The 21,405-nt window shown below is 43.6% G+C and overlaps 1 protein-coding gene across 18 annotated transcripts in view; it reads left to right on the top strand.

Moving 5' to 3' along the window:
- Window positions 1-21,405, top strand: part of ST3GAL3 (ST3 beta-galactoside alpha-2,3-sialyltransferase 3) — a 215,468-nt gene that overhangs the window by 131,909 nt on the left and 62,154 nt on the right. For all 18 annotated transcript variants that reach the window (XR_015157735.1, XR_015157732.1, XR_015157733.1 and 15 more), the window contains one exon: window positions 9,719-9,811. Coding sequence is in view for 12 of the 18 variants with exons in the window: in XM_086384037.1 (XP_086240163.1) it covers window positions 9,719-9,811 (93 nt within the window). In the remaining 6 variants the exon portion in view is untranslated. The remainder of the gene's footprint in view (window positions 1-9,718; window positions 9,812-21,405) is intronic.

Below are 21,405 nucleotides of genomic sequence, written 5' to 3' on the forward strand. Positions count from 1 at the left end.
AATGGACTATTATTTGACACTAAAAAGAAATGCACTATCAAGCCATGAGCAGGTATGGAGGAGCCTTAAATGTATATTGCTAAATGAAGGAAGCCAGTCTGAGAAGTCTACATACTGCATGGTTTCAACTGTATTACATTCTGGAAAAGGAAAAATTAAAGAGATCAGTAAATACTATGCTACAGTTCTTATGAGATTTAGCCTTCCCATTGAGCTCAGATATGGACTGGCCAGTTGAAGACAAGACCTTGTGTTAGAGATGTTTGCCTCATTTCAGTGGCCCTCCTTCTCTGTTCCCAGGAGCCTCCTGATCTCCCTACCTATAGAGCAGAAATTTGGAGACAGCCAAGTGAGTTGGAACAGTTTTTTTCCTCATTAAATTAGTGAAATTATGATGATAATTCAGGTGATCTAGAAGCAGTAAAAGTAGAAGTCAAACATTAAAAGAGTAGAAACAGTTACTGACATTTGTATAACCTTTAAACAATGTTCTGACCTCCATTGTTGCAAGAAACCATTTGATCTTCCCATCAGTCCTATTTATTTTAGCTATTTTAAGAGTTAAGGGAACTGATTATCTCATGCCTGAGGTTACACAACTAGTAAGTATAAGAGTTACTTTCTTAAACTCCAGTCTTTTTACCTTTAAGCCCACTGTTCTTTCTACCAAAGCAAGCAAAGGCTTTGATGGGAAAAAAGGATGGATTTTAGAATCAGTTTCCCTTGTCAAGAATGATAATAAATAGTAGAGCTGCTCCAAGGATATGCAGAAAGTGCAAGTGAAAGTTGCTTAGTCGTGTTTGACTCTTTGTGACCCCATGGACTATACAGTCCGTGGAATTCTCCAGGCCAGAAGACTGGAGTGGGTAGACATTTCCTTCTCATGGGATCTTCCCAACCCAGGGATCATATCCAGGTCTCCTGCATTGCAGGCTGATTCTTTACCAGCTGAGCCACCAGGGAAGCCCAAGAATACTGGACTAAGTAGCCTATTCCTTCTCCAGAAGATCTTCCCAACCCAGGAATCGAACAAGGGTCTCTGGCATTGCAGGTGGATTCTTTACCAGCTGAGATACCAGGGAAGCCCTAGGATGTGTGGAGCCCCAGCTAAATATTTTTGTAAGGTCTCTGCTGTATAAACAAGTCCATCCACTTGAGATGTAATGGTTTATTGATGAGGATTTAGAGCAACACAGGAAAGAAGAGATACTTAGATTTGTGTTTATTATTGAATCAGTGCACCTGAAGTATCTTTAGAGTATCCAGATACTCTCTCTTTCTGGTTCAGGGACCATCTCATCTTTTTTTTTTTTTTTAATTGTCAGGTATATCATTCCTGACTAATTTCACATCTTATACCATTAAAAAAGGTAGCAGTACTCTTATTATTTACAGTGCCAGGACTTTCTGGAACCTGTTTTATAGAAACAATGTAGATCTTCTTGTCTCTTCAGTTCTCTAGTTCCCTTTATTTCATGCTGGTTACATCATTAATCTTGATACCACACGACGTTATCCTGCATGCTGCCCACAAATACTGGATTCCAGCAACTCTGAAAGTTGTGACTGCACTTTGTTGACAATGACCATAAATGTAAGTCTTAACCAGAGTATGCAGGGGAAACATGAATTGTAATTAGTTTTGTGGCCATGTTAAACTTACCATATGAAACTACCCAGACTGAATCACGAAGAAGTAGAAAATCCTAACAGACCAATTAGGAGTAAGGAGATTGAATCAGTGTTCAGAAGCCTCTTGACAAACAGAAGTCCAGAACCAGATGGCTTCACTGGTGAATTCTACCAAACATTTAAAGAAGATCTAATACCAATCCTTCTCTAACTTTTCCAAAACATGGAAGAGGAGGGAACACTTTCAAACTCATTTTATGAGGTCAGCACTAATCCTGATACCAAAATCAGACAAAGACACTACAAGAAAAGAACATTACAGGCCAATATCTTTGATGAACATAGATATAAAAATCCTCAACAAAATTTTAGCAAACTGAATTCAACAGTACATTAGAAGAATCATACACTGTGATTATTCCAGGGATCCAGGGATGGTGCAACATCCATAAATCAATTGATGTGATACACCACATTAATAAAATGAAGGGAAACATCGTATGATCATCTCAGTAGATGCAAAAGAAGCATTTGACAAAATTTAACATCCATTCATAATAAAAGCTCTCAACAAAGTGAGTATAAAAAAGTAATGTAACTCAACATAATAAAGGCCGCTTCCCTGGTGGCTCAGAGGTTAAAGCATCTGCCTCCAATGCAGGAGACCCGGGTTCGATCCCTGGGTCAGAAAGATCCCTGGAGAAGGAAATGATAACCCACTCCAGTATTCTTGCCTGGAAAAGCCCATGGACGGAGAAGTCTGGTAGGCTACAGTCCATGGGGTTGCAAAGAGTCAGACACGACTGAGCGACTTCACTTTCTTTCTTTATGATAAGCCCACAGATAACATCATACTCCATGGTAAAAAAGCTGAGTCTTTCCTCTAAGATCAGGAACGAAACAAAGATGTCCACTCTTGCCACTTTTTTTCCATCGTAGTACCAGAAGTCCTAGCCAAAACAGTTAGGCAAGAAAAAGAAAAGGCATCCAAATAGAAAAGGAAAAAGTAAAACTGTCTATAATTGCAGATGACTTAACATTCCTAAAGATTCCACCAAAAATAAAAACAAACCTGTCAGAAGTATTTTTAAAAATTCAGTAAAGTTGCAGGATACAAAATCAGTATATTAAAATCAACTGTGTGTCTACACACTAATAATGAACTATCAGAAAGAGAAATTAAGAAAACAATCCCATATACAATTGCATCAAAAAGAATAAAATACCTCAGAATAAATTTAGTTGAGGAGATGAAAGATTTTACACTGAAAACTATAAGACACTGATGAAAGAAATTGAAGATGCAAATAAATGGAACAATATTTCATACTGATGGATTGGAAGAATTAATACTGTTAAAATGCCCATTGTATCCAAAACAACCTACAGATTCAATGTAATCCCTACCGAAGTTTATCCTTTGAAAATTTATAGAACAGCACATCTTCCAACCATGCTTCTCTCAGCCCCACGTGCCTGGATCTAAGGGCTCTTCTGCCTCAGAGGATTCCTGTAAAGCTATATTAGGTAATTAGGTCAACTGTCTGGCGCATAGTTTATGTTCAATAAATGCTAATTCCTCTGTTCTTTTCACTACCACCCAGAAGAGTGTGCATTTTTAACTGGAATGGAGAAAAAAGAGGCTTCCCAGGTGGCACAGCAGTAAAGAATCAGCTGTGAATTCAGGAGACACATGAGATGCAGATTGGATCCCTGGGTCGGGAAGATCCCGTGGAGCAGGAAGTGGCAACCTACTCCAGTATTCTTGCTTGGAAAATCCCATGGACAGAGGAGCCTGGCGGGCTACAGTCCATGGGGTTGCAAAGAGTCAGACATGACTGAGTGACTAAACACACACACACACACACACACACAACACACACACACACAACACACACACATGTAGAAACAAAATTGGAGTAATCAAAAGAGATTCCTGGTGGAGAGTCTTGGTGAGAACTACCTGTATAGCTCAGGCTAAAAGCATTTGCAAGAGCTTCCTGGAAAGCATCCTCCCAGCCAAAATGAAGTAAAGTAACAGGGCCTTGGAGACAAAGAGAAACTGCAGTAATGTCAGCTTCAGAATCACTGATCAGAGAGCAGAATGGCTGATTTGCTGAGAAGGTATTGCAGTGCCCAATAACAGGAGCTGAGAGGCAGGGCCTCCGGAGCTGAGAAATACCCTAAATTCCAGATGACACAGATCAAGCAGTCCCTGTTCTCTTAAAGAGGCATAAGACAGTGCCACCAAGTTGACCATAGATCACTCTAAGTGGGCAACACTGTATAGAAGCCCAAGTCTGCAGTGGAGTTCACAAAGAGCAAAGGGTCAGTGATGCCCAGGGCAGGACAGATCGGCACACCCCAAATGTGGGTGAATGGAAAGACTGAAGATAATTTAAGAAGAGCCAGCAGACCTGTAGTCACGGAGGGAGAGGCAGTCAGAGGAGATAGAAATTATCCTGAGGGAGAAAGCTCTATATCTTGGAGCTTGAAAGGATCTTTGGCAGTATTCAATAACCTTTCTTACATAAAAGTTGTTTCGGGGAAAAGAAAATGAAAATGTTTAGTGACAGGCTAGGATTACTATAGCTAACCTAAGCTGCTTCTGCCATTTCCCAAATCATGTCACTATTCCATAGACGTCTCTCTAGTCGTTGGAAAAGTGCATCTTCGCCCAGGAGGCTCAGGAGGACAGAACTGAAGATGCAGTGGCGGGATGAGCTCTGTGCTGAGGACTCTTTGCTGTGTGTTCATCATGCCAGCCCTCTCAGCACAGTCATATGTTGACTGGCTACCTTAATTAAGTTGCTATGTTTGCTTGATAAGAAGCTAATACTTGTTAACTACGGTTTGTCAGGCTGTGTGCTGGGTGTGTTACATTTATGGTCTTGTTTCATTCTCACAACCAGTTCTTTGAACTGCTTCTAGTAAACTAGCTCAGGGAAGGAGTAAGGGGGCACAATAGGGGGCTGCTCTAAGTTCAGTCTTCTCTGAGATGTTCTAGAAATTAGGCCATTGGTCATGAGATGCCCATCACTGATCTACAGAGTCCTAACCCTCAAAGTCCACTCTTCATTTTCCCCATCCCCACCCCACCTCACCCCCACCCTTCCTGTCAGTTCACCTTCCAAGTCAAGGTAACCAACTGAGTTCAGTCCAACAAACACTTTGCCAGGCACTCATACTCTCAGTGCCATGCATGGTACTTTGTGATGGGCACTATGCTCAGGTTTCATGGTCTGGGAGAGAAAGATGTCTAAATGGATAGTTACTCGTCAGGGTGACAAGTGCTAGGCCGTATTCCCATCCTAGACATCATTGTATCTCTAACCCCAGGCCAGCATCTAGGGCATAACAACAGCAAGACTGTTAGAGTTAGCATGTACCGAGGGAGAGGGAGACCTATGTGCCAGGCATTGCACTAAGCACTTTATTCTCAGTGTAATCCTCCCCACAATTTTATGAAGAGTTAGTGTAATTCCAGTTTTAAAGATGTGGAAATTAAGTCATAGAGCAATTAAATAACATGCCCAGTTAGTAAGTGGTGGAGCCAGGCTATAGGCCCAAGCAGAGTGACTCTGTTGCCTCTGAATATCTGCTGAGTGACTGAGTGAATGAGAGGACAGAAGGCCAGGAGGTGGGAAAGACAGAGAACATGGGAACCAGTGAGCAAGGTCAGGTGAAGGTCAGTGCTAGGTAAAATGAGGTCCACAGGCATGGGAGGCTGGTTCTGCTTGGCAGCGGAAGCCATCACGATAGATTTCCTGAAGGAAGTGGTGCTTAACTGAATGTTCAAGATAAATAGGTGGTCACTGGCTAGGGGAGGGCAGAGTAGACAGAGCTAAGCCAGCCCTTCTACTTTCCCCCTCTCACCTTCTCCAAGACTTCTCCAACGGTCCCACCTCTACTGCCCCATGCATGAGTTTTCCTCTTATTCTAACCAGCTTATATGCATGCTAAAGATTTTCCTAACCTCAAAAAAAAAATCTTTCCCTGTGCTTTCCCTCCAGCTATTGCCCCGTTTCATTGTCTCCCTTTGTAACAAAACTTCTAAAAATAGAAGTCTATTATTCCCTGGCTCCAATTCTGTTTTCTCTTAAACCCAATGAAATCACCATTTCACTCCCACTCCGGTGAAACAGCTCTGCTCAAGGTCGAGAGTAACCCCCGTGTTGGCAGATCCAGCCATCAATCCTATGTCCACCTCCTCCCAGGCCCCACACAACGTTCGATGCAGTTGGTCCCTGCATCCTCCTTAAGACCCTTCCTTCCTTTGGCAACTGAGACATCACACTCTCTCCTGGGTATTTTTCCATCTCAGGCGCTGCTTCTTTCAGCCTTTTGCCATGCTCCTCCTCACCTCCCAAATGTTGATCATGAAAATACACATGGTGATCAAGGGCACTCTCCCACTGGAAATCATTTAGGACTCTCCAGGACAGAATCCACACTTGAGCCCAGTATTCGAAGCCGGCACCGTCTTGCTGCCTGCCTCTGCCACCTCACCTTTCATGAAGTATTTGTGTGGCGCTCTGGAGACCAGCCAGCCCCTCCAGATGTCCTTTCTCACCACATCCTCCAAGATCCCTGGGAATCGAGTGGTTCCCATTGGCAGATGAAGAGGCTGAGAATCAGATTGTCCTTCCTTTGCCCAAGGTCACACGGCTTGCAATGTCCTTTGTGAAAGTTTCTAATTCCAGGTCCTGTGTTCTTCCCACTTACAACACGTTTGTTGTTTGACCTGATTCCTTAAACTCGGTGCTTCTCAGTGAAGCAGAGGCATGGAAGTCTGGTTCCTTCTTTTAGGTGCCAGCTTCTCCATCTGGATCTCCTCTGAAGAGCGCAGTGGTTTACACTCTTCACCCCAGGCGCTTGGTAGGCACGTTTGCAGGACAATGGGTGCTCTTACTGGTCCACATGCTAAATCTCCCCAAATGAAAGGCCAGCTGCAGAGCACGAGAAGAACAAGGGTTGAATGATTTGATCAGACATCTGTGGGGGCCTCCTGGCATTTGGAGTGTGAGCGCCTTAGAGAAACTAACCATTCTGGCCCGAGGGAGTTGGAGACAGTTAATCTTGGTGGTTCTGACCGCTCACTGCCCCAGAGGTCCCAGCCTGCTGCATGACTCAGAGTCCCCAACACTTCCCCTATTCTTCTCTCACTGGGATAGTTGGGAGGCCATTTCTAAGGCATTTTAATTTGGTAATAGCTTGACATGGCCCGCTATGCCCAGGGCTGTGTGTTTTAGAAGTTACTGTTGCTTTCTCAGTGGGGGAGTTGGTTTTGAGCTGCTCCATCCGGGACATCTGACTGCCCTGCATAGCCATGGGAAGAGCCTTTCCTGTTGGCGTCTGGCCTCCCATGCTCCTGCTTGTCTGGGCTTTTTCTTCTCCATTATGGATTACCTGAGTGCACAGACCTTGGACTATTCCATAGCCCAATTCTTTTTTTTTTTAATTTTTAAACATTATTATACAATTTTTAGAGACTACTTCCCACTAATGCTTGTTACAAAATATTGGCTATGTTCCCTGTGTTGTACAATACGTCCTTGAACCAGTCTTACACCCTATAGTTTGTATCTCCCACTCTCCCACCCCTGTTTTGCCCATCTGCACCCTTCCCTCTGGTAACCACTAGTTTGTTCTCTATATCTGTGAGTCTGCTTGTTTTTCGTTATATTCCCTAGTTTGTTGTATTTTTTAGATTCCACATAATCATGATACCATGCGGAATTTGTGTTCCCCTGTCTGACTTATTTGACTTAGCATCATGCCCTCCAGGTCCATCTGTGTTTCTGTACATCCACAGCCCTGATCCTTGAGGAACTTCGCCAGAAGTTGATGGTGTTTATTAGAGAGGAAAGATTTGGCTGAAGGTTCGCTGTTGTACATGCATTTCTACGTGCATTTCTGCAATGCACTGTGTTAAAGAGGCAATGGCCATCCATCTTTCCTTTGCTTTGTGGAACTTTCTGGAATTCACAAAGACCATAGGAACCAACAGTAAGAGGCAGGCAAGGGGATGGGGGGCCATGAGGGACTCTTGGTGCCTCACTGAATGTTACACACTGCCAGAGAGCTTCTCTACCCCATCTTCAGCTGCACTGACCGCTCGTGCTGTCCCTGGACTCTGTGCGACTCTCTGTGATGGCACTGACTGGGATCCATGCCAGGGCAGTGTCCTGTTAAGAGCTCCTGCACTCATGTCAGAGAAAGATAGGTTCAAATAGTATCCAGAACTTACTAGTTGTATGACCTTGAATAAGTCTCTTCATCTTTCTGAGCTTCTATGTAAATTAATAATTAACAGCACCCTACTCACATGGCTATTGAGAAGAATAATTGAAGAAACCTGTAATGTTCCTGTCACTGTGCCTAGTCCAGAAGTTTCCAGTAGGTTCAGTAGTTGCACTGAAGTTTATGTTTCATTTCTGAAATACAGTTGTTTCCATAAGAAAATACTGTTATGTAAATTCTCTTGTTAAACCCTTGACCTTTTTTTGCCTGCAAAATAAAGGCCCAACTATGACTTGTCACTCAGCATTTGTATTTGCATTTCAGGCTTTAAATTCCATTGTTAGGGAAGACTAAGAAAATGTAGATTTCTAGAAGAAAATGCATGTAGATACAGATGAGAGTTTGTCTAAATTCAATGAGCAGTGGCTCCGTATAAGGCCCTGGGCCAGGATCACAGGGCTGAGGAAATCATACATGATACACGCTAGGCAGTGGCATCATGGTTTCTGGCTGTCCTGTACAGGCACCAACCTCCCCCACCCCATACCCACTGCACCCCTGTCCCTGTAGAAGGCAGCCCCAAGGGAAGACTTGCTGCAGGGCCCTGGCGCAGCAGAGCAGCTGGGCATCAGTGTGCTGGCAGCTGGCCCAAGGATGGAGGCGGGGGAGGTTGGGGCTGGGAACTGGCCAGCAGCCAGACCTCCCTCAGGTGCCCCAGCAGTCACGGAATGGGTCCTGTTCTTCCGCTTTGGTTTTCTCTAGACTGCACTGAGCAGGGTTTGGGGAGGCAGGGCAGTGACTCCAGCCCCATGTGGAACCCATACAGATGTTGAAGACCAGAGAAGTGAGATGACTTGACTACAGTCACGCAGCAACAGATCCAGGGCTAGAACTCACAAGCCTTCTGAAAGATAGTGAGCGCTGTCTGACTTGTGGACTCCTGAGATTGCCTTATTTCCAGTGCAAGTGCACTGAGATTGTCAGTGAGAGTTCCTTCAGAAAATCGATGGGGTCTTCTTTGTGCCCATTCTCTGTGCAAGGAACTGGGCTTACAGGGTTAAATCAGACCCTGACTTTGGGAATTCACAGCACCATGAGGGAGACATAGTACCAACAGTTGTAGTTCAGTATGGCAAGTGCCCGTGTGGGCAAGCATGTAATGTGGGTGGTGGTAGATGGACAATGAGCACAGAGGAGGCACTTGGCCCAATCTGGGGATCTAGGAGTTACTCCCAGTGAAACTGACATCTGAGCTGAGTTGTGAAGGACCAGGAAGCAGAAGGAGGAGAACAAGGAAGAACATTCCAGGCAGAGGGAATAGGATAGCAGGAGAGCATACTCAATGAGACCCCCCAACATATATTTGATATATATTCAGGGCACTGAGTACTTCCCACTGGCTGGACCATAGTATGTGTGAGAGAATAAAGGCAGATGAGGCTGGACACGTAGAAACATTCAAGAAGGTTGAAAAGGCTGTGCCTGTGATTTTATCAAAGCCTGGGAGCTCTCTCCTTAGATCCCCAGGGCGCCAATCTCCTAGTCTGGGAGCCTGGATGGAATTCCTGATTTCCTTGCAACCAGGCTTACTGCAAAGAATCTATTTGAAATCCAGTGAGTTCCTTTTACCAAATTCCACAGAAGGGCCTTGTTGTTTATCTACTTATTCCTTTAGAATGTCCTGGCTCCTCCCCTCCACCCGCCTCTGGAAACTTGGTGTGGAAAAGGGACTGAAGTGCTGATTGTAGGAAATGAAGCTTGATTCAAGGTTTAAACACCAACAGCTCTTCATGAAACAGTAACCACTGCCCGGCAAGCTATGACTCTCCCTCTCTCCCCACAGGCCTGCAGAGTTAGCCACCAAGTACGAAAACTTTTCAGAGGGAACCTGCAAGCCTGGCTATGCTTCGGCCTTGATGACTGCCATCTTCCCCCGGTAAGTGCTCGGGTTTCTTCCCATCACCTGGTTAGCCCGGTCCATGGCCCAGGGCTCAGACACACCTGCCCCTGGTGGCAAGTGGTGTGCTCCTGAGAAAGTGAGATTCTGTGATGTCTTCTCTCCTGCATCCTTGAGTCTGTGGGTGCCTGAATGCCTGAAATAACTTTGCTTTTGGTTGGCTCCTACCCTAGTCCTACTCTTGGCCCTGGTTACACCTTACCTCATCCTCTCTGAGCTTGTACCTGCCAGCACAGCTCGTTTCTGCAGAGGAGAAAGAGGAGGTAGGACCTATGTGCTCCCCCTCGGAAGCCAGGTATCCAGAGGCAGCCAGACAGTGCTCCGCAGCACAGAAGCTCATAGTCCTTTTTAGAAGCTCGGACCTGGCTTCAGGGAGGCATGTCCAAATAAAGCAGGAAATAGAGCAGAGGAGTTTCTGAGGCTGGCTGTTTTGGCACCTTCCCTCTCTGTCCCTTTGGCGTCCTGGAGTTCCTGATTTCTTTGATTGCAGGCTGCTGAAAGAAGACCTGCCAAACCCTGGGAGATCCTTTCACCAAATTCCCCTAAGAGGCCTTGCTTGCTTATCTGCCTTTTCCTTTCGGGTTTTCTTTCCTGAAGCCTCGGTGTGGAAAAGAGCCTAATGTGCTGTGATCATCTTGTCTGCAGTCTGAGTGCAGTGAGACCCTTGGGGTTGTTTCACTCCATCAAAGAGCTATAGGAGTATCTGACTCAAGGGGTTGTAGGAGGGGCTGCTCAGGACCTCTGGGAGTCAAGATGTAGCACTCAGACCACCAGAGGAGCCCTTGGGGTGGCCTCTTGGAGTGGGCTCTGCTCACTGGGGGAAGGGTATGCACCCCATCCCTTAGAGGATGAGGTTAGGGCACACAGTGTCCTTGCACAGGAATGCTATTATGGTCTCTTTCTTTCCTAACATAAGCCATTCAAGCTTAGCTCCTTGTATAAAATGGGGGCTCTGCTGGCTGGATATCTGGTGTTCAGATAGAGATCTTTGTCCAGGCTCTGCATTCTGACTTGATTCCAGTATTTTGCTTCTCCCAGCTATTTACTGAGCACTTTTTCAGGGTCTGGCAGTATGTTCCATATTCTTACATAGGTTTTCTCAGACCTACAGGGCTCAGGCCCCTGGGCCAGACACGTGTGAGTTTTCCTTGACCTGCATGTGGATTTTATAACTGAAAGTAATACAAGCACATGGGGAAAAGAACTCAATAGTACAAAAGGGTATTTACTTCCACTCCAGACCCCAGAGATAGCCAATATACCATAAAAAGGAACAGACTGTAATTATTGTCCTGTGTCTTGCTTTTAGCCACCCCAAGGGCTCCTCTGAATCCATATATGCTGATAATAGGATAATCTCTAAGATATATTGCATAATATATAATTGTTTTTTTGAGTCTGCCTCTTTTGTTTGGTATAATGCATTTGAGATTCAAGCATATGTGTAGCAGTTGTTTGTTCCTTTTTATTGCTGAATAGTATTTCATTATACAGGCATGACATTTTATGTTGTTTATCTATTCAGCAGTCAAAAGGTATCTGGGTTAATTCCAGTTTCTAGCTATTATAAATAAAGCCAATATAAACATTTGTGTAGAGGATGTATGCTTCACTTTGTAAGAATTTGTCAATCTGTTTTCAGAAGTGACTATATTCTTTTGCCTTCCTGCCAGCAGCGTATGAAGATTTTAATTGCTTTACATCCCTGATATCCATCTTTTTTATTTTAGCTGTCCTAGTAGGTTGAGAGTGGTCTCTCACTATGATTTTAATTTGTATTTTACTAATGACTAATGATGTTGAGTCAGACTTGCCTGTGAGCATCCAGGAGTCTTTGGCGAAGGCCATGGGTTGACAGTGACCTCCATGGGGTTGCTACTACTGCTGCTAAGTCGCTTCAGTCATGTCCGACTCTGTGCGACCCCAGAGATGGCAGCCCACCAGGCTCCCCCGTCCCTGGGATTCTCCAGGCAAGAACACTGGAGTGGGTTGCCATTTCCTTCTCCAAAGCATGAAAGTGAAAAGTCAAAGTGAAGTCGCTCAGTCGTGTCTGACTCTTAGTGACCCCATGGACTGCAGCCCACCAGGCTCCTCCGTCCATGGGATTTTCCAGGCAAGAGTGCTGGAGTGGGGTGCCATTGCATGGGGTTAGGGGCACTGAATACAACAGGCCTGAGAGCCTCGGGGTGTGCTGCCATAAATCCTTTCAAAGGAGGTAGCCATTACCCCTACCATAGTTTGGCCTCAGGGCAGGAACTACAGGGAGGAAACACAGCCCCGCCCATCAACAGAAAATTGGATTACAGATTTACTGAGTATGGCCCTGCCTACCAGAGCGGGGCTTCCCAGGTGGCACTAGTGGTAAAGAACCCGCCTGTCAATGCAGGAGATATAAGAGACAAGGGTTCAGTCCCTGGGTTGGGAAGATCCCCTGGAAGAGGGCACGGCAACCCACTCCATTATTCTTGCCTGGAGAATCCCATGGACAGAGGAGTCTGGTGGGCTACAGTCCATAGGATCACAAAGAGTCGGACATGCCTGAAGTGACTTAGCACATCAGAGCAAGACCCAAATTCCCCCGCAGCCAGTCCCTCGCATCAGGAAGCTTCCACAAGCCTCTTATCCTCACCCATTTCAGAGGGCAGACAGAACAAAAACCACAATCACAGGAAACTAACCAAACCGATCACATGGATCACAGCCTTGTCCTATTCAATGAAACTATGAGCCATGCCATGTAGGGCCACTCAAGATGGATGGGTAATGATGGAGAGTCCTAACAAAATGTAGTCCATTGGAGAAGTGAATGGCAAACCACTTCAGTGTTCTTACCTGCGAACTCCATAAATAGTATGAAAAGGCAAAAAGATATGACACTGAAAGATGAACTCCCCAGGTTGGTAGGTGCCCAATATGCTACTTGAGAAGAGTGGAGAAATATCTCCAAAAGGAATGAAGAGGCTGAGCCAAAGTGAAAACGGCACCTAGCTGTGGATGTGACTGGTGATGGAAGTAAAGTCTGATGCTGTAAAGAACAATATTGCATAGAAACGTAAAATGTCAGGTCCATGAGTCAAGGTAAATTGAACATAGTCAAGCAAGAGATGGCAAGAGTGAACATCAACATTTTAGGAAGCAGTGAACTAAAATGGACTGGAATGGGTGAATTTAATTCAGATGATCATTGTATCTACTACTGTGGGCAAGAATCCCTTAGAAGAAATGGAGTAGCCCTCATAGTCAACAAAACAGTCCAAAATGCAGTACTCGGATGCAATCTCAAAAATGACAGAATGATCTCTGTTCAGTTCCAAGGCAAACCATTCAATATCACAGTAAACAAAGTCTATGACCCAACCAGTAATGCTGAAGAACCTGAAGTTGAACTGTTCTATGAAGACCTACAAGACCTTCTAAAACTAACACCCAAAAAAGATGTCCTTTTCATCATAGGGGATTGGAATGCAAAAGTAGGAAGTCAAAAGATACATGGATTAACAGGCAAGTTTGGCCTTGGAGTACAAAATGAAGCAGGGCAAAGGCTAACAGACCTTTGCCAAGAGAACACACTGGTCATAGCAAATACCCTCTTCCAACAACACAAGAGAAGATTCTACACATGGACATCACCAGATGGTCAATACTGAAATCAGATTGATTATATTCTTTGCAGCCAAAGATGGAGAAGTTCTATACAGTCAGCAAAAAACAAGACCAGGAGCTGACTGTGGCTCAGATCATGAACTCCTTATTGCAAATTCAGACTTGAGTTGAAGAAAGTAGGGGAAACCACTAGACCATTCAGGTATGACCTAAATCAAAGCCCTTATGATTATACAGTGGAAGTGACAAATAGATTTAAAAGATTAGATCTGATAGACAGACTGCCTGAGAAACTATGGATGGAGGTTTGTAATATTGTACAGGAGGCTGTAATCAAAACCATGCCCAAGAAAAAGAAATGCAAAAGGCAAAATGGTTGTCTGAGGAGGCCTTACAAATAGCTGAGAAAAGAAAAGTGAAAGGTAAAGGAAAGATATACCCATTTGAATGCAGAGTTCCAAAGAATAGCAAGGACAGATAAGACAACCTTCCTAAGTGATCAATATAAAGAAGTAGAGGAAAAAATAGAGTGAGAAAGACTAGAGATCTCTTCAAGAAAATTAGAGATACCAAGGGAACATTTCATGCAAAGATGGGCACCAAAAAGGAAAGAAACGGAATGACCTAACAGAAGCAGAAGATATTAAGAAGAAGTGGCAAGAATACACAGAAGAACTGTACAAAAAAGATCTTCATGACCCAGAAAAATCATGATGGTGTGATCACTCACCTTGATCACTCACCTGGAGCCAGACCTCCTGGAATGCAAAGACAAATGGGCCTTAGAAAGCATCACTACAAACAAAGTTAGTGGAGGTGATGGAATTCCAGTTGAGCTATTTCAAATCCTGAAAGATGATGCTGTGAAAGTGCTGCACTCAATATGCCAGCAAATTTGGAAAACTCAGCAGTGGCCACAGGACTGGAAAAGGTCAGTTTTCATTCCAATCTCAAAGAAAGGCAATGCCAAAGAATGCTCAAACTACCGCACAATTGCACTCATCTCACACACTAGTAAAGTAGTGCTCAAAGTTCTCCAAGTGAGGCTTCAGTAGTATGTGAACCATGAATTTCCAGATGTTCAAGCTGGATTTAGAAAAGGCAGAGGAACTAGAGATTAAGTTGCCAAGATCTACTGGATCATCAAAAAAGCAAGAGAGTTCCAGAAAAACATCTACTTCTGCTTTATTGACTATGCCAAAGCCTTTGCGCTGTGTGGATCACAATAAACTGTGGAAAATTCTGAAAGAGATGGGAATACCAGACCACCTTTCCTGCCTCTTGAGAAATCTGTATGCAGGTCAAGAAGCAACAGTTAGAACCCACATGGAACAACGGACTGGCTTCACATTGGGAGAGGAGTATATCAAGGCTGTATATTGTCACCCTGCTTATTTAACTTATATGCAGAGTACATCATGTGAAATGCTGGGCTGGATAAAGCACAAGCTGGAATCAAGATTTCCAGGAGAAATGTCAATAACCTCAGATATGCAGACGACACCACCCTTATGGCAGAAAGTGAAGAACTAAAGAGCCTCTTGATGAAAGTGAAAGAGGAGAGTGAAAACGCTGGCTTAAAATGCAGCATTCAAAATATGAAGATCATGACATCTGGTACTATCACTTCATGGCAAATAGATGGGGAAACAATGGAAACAGTGAGATAGTTAATTTTCTTGGGCTCCAAAATTACTGCAAAGGGTGACTGCAGCCATAAAATTAGAAGATGCTTGCTCTTTGGAAGAAAAGCTATGACAAACCTAGAGAGCATATTAAAAGGTAGAGACATCACTTTGCCAACAAAGGTCCATCTAGTCAAAGCTATGGTATTTCCAGTAGTCATGTATAGATGTGAGAGTTGGACCATGAAGAAAGCTGAGTGCCAAAGAATTGATGCTTTTGAACTGTGGTGTTGGAGAAGACTCTTGAGAGTCCCTTGGATAGTAAGGAGATCAAACCAGTCAATTCTAAAGGAAATCAGTCCTGAATAGTCACTGGAAGGACTGATGCTGAAGCTTAAGCTCCAGTACTTTGGCCATCTGATGCAAAAAACTGACTCATTGGAAAAGCCCCTGATGGGTAAGGTTGAAGGCAGGAGGAGAAGGGGATGACAGAGGATGAGATGGTTGGATGGTATCACCGACTCCATGGACATGAGTTTGAGCAAGCCCCAGGAGTTGGTAATGGACAGGGAAGCCTGGCATGCTGCCGTCCATGGGGTCGCAAAGAGTCGGACACAACTGAACAACTGAATTGAACTGACTGTTTCCTTTGTGTAGATGCATGTTTCTGTTTGTTCTTTTTCTTTTGCTTGAAGAATGTCTTTTAACATTACTTATGAAGAAAATTTAATGGCAATGAAATCTATCAGCTTTGGTTTCTCTGATCAAGTCTTTATTTTACCTTCAGCTTCAAAAAGTTGTTTTTGACTGCGTATACAATTCTAGGTTGACAATTTCATAAACACACACACACAGTACTTTAAAGATATAACTTCATTTTCTTTTGATTTGTATAGTTTCTATGTCTTCTGTCATTGTTACCTTTTTTTGCTTTGTATGTAACGTTTCTCTTTTCCTCTGGCTACTTTTTTGAGATTTTATTCCTTATCACTTGTTTTCAGCAATTTGATATGATGCACTTTGTTGTAGTTTTCTTTATATTATTCTTGACTTGCATTTATCTAGCTCAGTGAATCTGTGGGTTTGTATTTACTTTTAATCAAATTTGGATGCTTTTTGTCCTTATTTTTTCAAATATATTTTCTGTTCATCACCCTTCCCAGGATTCCAGTTACATGTATGTTAAGCCTTTGGTCCAATTGGTTTGTTTGATGCTATTGTGTTGGTGGGGTTTTTTCCCCCCAATTTCTTATTTCTCTTTGTGTTTCATTTTGGACAGCTGATATTTCTGTGTTTTCAAGTCCACTGGTATTTCTTTTGTGGTGTCTAATCAGCTGTTAATCCCATCTGGTGTGTTTTCATGTCAGATACTGTGTTTGTAATCCCTGTGGTTCTATTACGGTCTTTTTATATCTTGCACTTCATTCTTTATTATGTCCATGTGTTCTTCTATTGGTAATTTCATCATCTCTATCATTTCTGGGGTGGTTTCTCTTGATTGATTTTTCTCCTGGTAATGACCTATATTTCTAATTCTTCATATGCCTGACTGGTAATTTTTTTTATTAGATTCAAAACAATGTGAAATTTATGTTTTTATGTGCAAGATTTTTTTTTGTATTCTCTAAAATAGTTCTAGTTTTGCTTGGGTGTGTAGTTAAATTACTTGGAATCAGTTGTATTCCTTTGAGACTTGCTTTTAACACTGTTGGTGCAGGTGTTGAGTAACCCTTTGTCTAGAGCTAATTTATCCCCATTACTAATGCAGTACCTGTCTGAAGACTTGACTCAGTGCCTTGTTGGTTGCAAGGCGTTTCCACCCTGCCTGATTTATTTCCACAGTGCTTTTGTCAATACAAACAATGAATTTATAATTTTGAAAGTTATTGGCAAATTGTCCTCTGTAGCAGTTCTTGAATTTATATCTACACATAGTATTTTATAGAGTTGTCTTTGTCTATTTTCATCCAATACTTGTATAGCTTTATTATTTATATTTGAATTAATAATCCATTTGAGATTTTTATTGTTTTATTTTGGTGTTAGGCATGATTTTTGGTGTCAGGATCTGGATTTAATTATTTTCCTTATGGGTAACTAGTGTTTTTTTGATATTTTGACCAAAAAGTTGTAAGTAAATTTAGGAATTTGAAATTTGTAGCAACAATATTTTGACATAAGAGGTTTTGATACAGTTCTTTTAACATGTTAGTTTTGACCCCACCTAATAAAAACCAACTTAAATCTCTCTCTCTCTGTTTTGTTACCAAGTGCTGTATGAAGCATATTCTCACTCTGTTCCTAAGCCTCAGGCCTCTTTGAGCCCACCCAGTCACTGCCTCCCACACCTGAGCAAAGACTGGGGAGCAGGCAGTGGTAAAGGAAGGGATGCTGATACTCTGGCCTGTCCAGGATGCAGCATCCTGCTTCTCTGGGAAGCCAGCCGGCTCACTCTCGCACCTGCCTCCTTTCCTCTTCAAAACTTGCCTACCTGGATCCATTGTCCTCTAGTGAGAGAGATGGGGAGGAGGGGGCATGAGATCCAAAGGAACTCAGATTTATTGAGCATCTGCTCAACTCTGTACAGTGGATTAGGGCTTTTCATCCATTGGTCTCATGGAAGGGAAAATCTTCCCTGACCTCCTCCCATGAACACACTGTTACTCTTTCCTCAACCCATCCTGCTGAGTGCTGCACACATTGCTCTGTTACTGTACTTATAACTGTGTATTGATATTTCTTCTTCCATCATAGGCTGTGCACCCCTTAGCACAGAAGTATGGTCTTGTTCATGGCTGCTAGTACTTAGCAGACCCTTTAGCACTTAGTAGGTGCTTAATGCTTGTTACATGAATGGATATGGATCTCTGCCCTTGGGAGACTAAGAGTCTGAGGGTGTGAGAAATGTTGATAAAACACTGTTTCAGTGGAGAGAGTTACCAACGAAAAATAACTATTTTGACATGTCTTTGGATATCAGTTGTTATGTACTTACTGAAAGCCCATGTGCCTAGCGCCATACTAGGTATCCAAGAACACTTATAAGAGGAGTTCCTATTGGAGAGCACCTTATAATCCTAATCTTATTAATATAATAATCTTAAAAATAGCTCAAGTCTTCTGATGTTCCGACTCAAAACATACCCAGAAAACACACTTGCTTTATTCAAGTTATTTTATTTAGAATGGCTCATTGGCTTTTAAATAGTAGCTTTACCATTGATGATTCCTTGGTGGCTCAGATGGTAACAAATTTGCATGCAATGCAGGAGATCCAAGTTCGATCCCTGGGTCAGGAAGATCCCCTGAAGAAGGGAATGGCTACCCACTCCAGTATTCTTGGCTAAAGAATTCCATGGACAGAGGAACCTGGCGGGCTGCAGTCCACGAGTCTGTCACAAAGAGTCTGACACAACTGAGTGACTAACACACACACCAATGTGTGCTAGATTAGAAAGAGATGAGATGTGGGGACCCAACGTGCTCAGAGCGCTCTCCCTTAATAGGCTGTGCATGATCTTGGAAAAGTCAGAGCATCACATAACTCATTAGTCAAGAGGATGAAATGAGATGATGTATCTTGGGGCTATGAATGTTAGATCCTTCCAACAAAATTTAATATTAGACATTAATTGAATTCTGTTTTTTCAATGACTTTCATTAAATCAGGTTAGTTTTTTTTCAGTAAGAAATAAAGATCCCAGAATAGGTCATGGTATACATTTAAAATGTAGGTTTAAAAAATATGTATAACTCATAAAAGCTTTTTAAAAATATTTTTACTTCCTTATTTCTTTGGCTGGGCAGAGATCTTCGTTGTAGCGTGCGGGATCTTTAGCTGTGGCATGCAAACTCTTAGTTGTGGCGTGTGGGCTCTAGTTCCCTGACCAGGATCGAACCCAGGCCCCTTGCATTGGGAGCACGAGTCTTAGCCACTGGACCACCAAGGAAGTCCCTAATTCATAAAATCTGAATGGACGCTCCCCATTTTCCTAGCAGTGTTTTGCTATAAACGTACAAGTGGCTTTTTAGAAGTGCTTTCGTGAAAGATTGAGTATCATGTCTTTCTGATGGTCACCAGCAGAGCCATTCAGCATCAGGTACAAGCGCACAGCCATAGGTGAGGCCTGCGGCAAACAGTTGCAGCAGAAAGCAGAATCCAGACCCAGACTGTGCCCAAGCACAGCAGCGACACTGACAGCCAACACCTACTGACGTATCAATATTGACTTCCCAGATCCTCTGCTAAGAACTTTTCCTGTTTGTTCTGTTTAAGAATCTGCCTGCCAACGCAAGAGATGCAATAGATGTGGATTCGATCCCTGGGTTGGGAAGATCCCCTAGAGCAGGAAATGGCAACCCACTCCAGTATTCCTGCCTGGAAGATCCCATGGACAGAGGAGCCTGCTGGGCTACAGTCCATAGGGTTGCAAAGAGTCAGACCTGACTGAGCACGCATGCACAAGCACAGTCTTCCCAACAATCCTCTGAAATAGAACAGTTATTGATACAGTTTTAGCTCTGAGGAAATGGAGGCATAAAGAAGTTAAGCAATTGGCCTGAGGTCACATGGATAGGATGTTTTGAACCTGAGTACTCTGACCTCAGAGCTTACATGCTCAACTGCCACCTTCTACTGCCTCTTGCTGCTGCTGTCTTACGGGCAGGGTGGCTGGGCCAGATCACAGAGGTCTACCAGATGCCCTGCGGGGGCTCTAGCGGCATTGGTGTGGAACTGCCCTTTTGCCCAGCTCTACAGAGGAAAACCTCACTCCCTTGAGATGTTTGTTGCCTTGGGAAGGCCAGGGTGTGTAGTGTGTGTCTGTAACTGTGTGTGTCTGTGATTCTCATACTACTAAGGAATCATAGCTGTCATCCAAGCTGACCAAGTCCCCAGAGTGCAAAGGATGGCCTGTGAAACCTTGCTGAGATCTCTGAGGCAGGAAATCGGGAGGAATGACAGTCCCAGCTGCCTGTTTGGGGAACCGTGCATGAGAAGGTGCCGGAGGCCCATTGCACTGCCCTGGGGGATTTGAAAATTTATAGTCTTCTGGCCAGGGTGACTGGGTATCTTGTATCCCCACATTCCAAAGCCCCTCCCCCTCTGTCCTTCATGGATTCTGGGACTTTTATCACTTCAACACCAGGGAGGAGTGGAAAGATGGGAAAGGCATCCTTGTAAAGCTCTGTCCCGTACCATAAATTACAGAGGAGAATAGAGCACCATCCGCTTCCATAGATTCATTGTCCTAGCCTGAGAGCAAGCTGAGTGTTCCCCCACTCCCCTGCCCAGGAGTGTGCAAGAGACTTGTTACTCTTGCTCTCTCTGCTTCCTCATTCCCCCTTATTCTTAATTTCTGTACTCTCACTTCCATTCCCACCACCCCTCCCTGAAATGCTCTTGTCCAGATTGCCCAGAAGGACTAACTGACACATCCAATGGGCGGACCTCTTTTTTTGACCTCTCTGAAACATTTGGCAGTATTGATCTCTTTCTCCATGTTGAACATTTTGTAACCCTCTTTTCATTAATGCTTGTCCAAACTCCCTTCTCATTCTCCTATTTCTCTATTATTTCTTTTCAGTCTCTTTTACAAGCAGTCTCTTTTTCCTGTACCCACCCTTAAATGTTGATGTAAAAAAAAAGAAGAATATTGATGTCTGCTAGGCTTCAACCATGGTCCTTTTTCTTCTCTTCTCACTATATGTTAGCTTCAGCTACAAATACGTGCTGGTGACTCTCAAATCTGTTAGGACCCCAGATCTCTTCTATCTCTAGACCCAAATATCCAACTTCTTACTGAACAGCTCCACTTGGATGACTCTTGAGCATCTCAAAGTCAATGTATCCAACTCACCAAATTTTCAATCATTCTAATCAGCCCATGTTGCCTATTTCGGTGAATGATACCACTATTCACTCTGTCACCGAAATCTGGGTGTGATTCTTTCTCCTTCCATTCTAAATCAGATATCCGGTTAGTCATCGAGTCCTGACAGGTCTACTCTCTATAGAGAAGTCCGGCCGTTCCCCTGAGCACTGATTCCTCAACCTCTCTTTAGAAACCTGAATCTTCATTCTGCTTACTGACTCCTTCATATCACTATTTAATCGTACTTAGGTTTTTCTCCTCCCTTAAGAAGCTGCCATGTGGACTCCACTGTCCTAAGTAGTTGTTGTTTAATTCCTGAGTAGGATCTGACTCTTTTGTGACCCCATGGACTGTACTCCACCAGACTCTGTCCATGGGATTTCCCAGGCAAGAATACTGAAGTGGGTTGCCATTTTCTTCTCCAGGGGATCTTCCCAACCCAGGGATTGAACACATGTCTCCTGCATTGTCA

Source organism: Bos grunniens, chromosome 3 (assembly GCF_055505025.1).
Source record: "Bos grunniens cultivar Pamir isolate PY7600 chromosome 3, Bosgru_T2T1.0, whole genome shotgun sequence".
Lineage (NCBI taxonomy): Eukaryota > Metazoa > Chordata > Mammalia > Artiodactyla > Bovidae > Bos > Bos grunniens.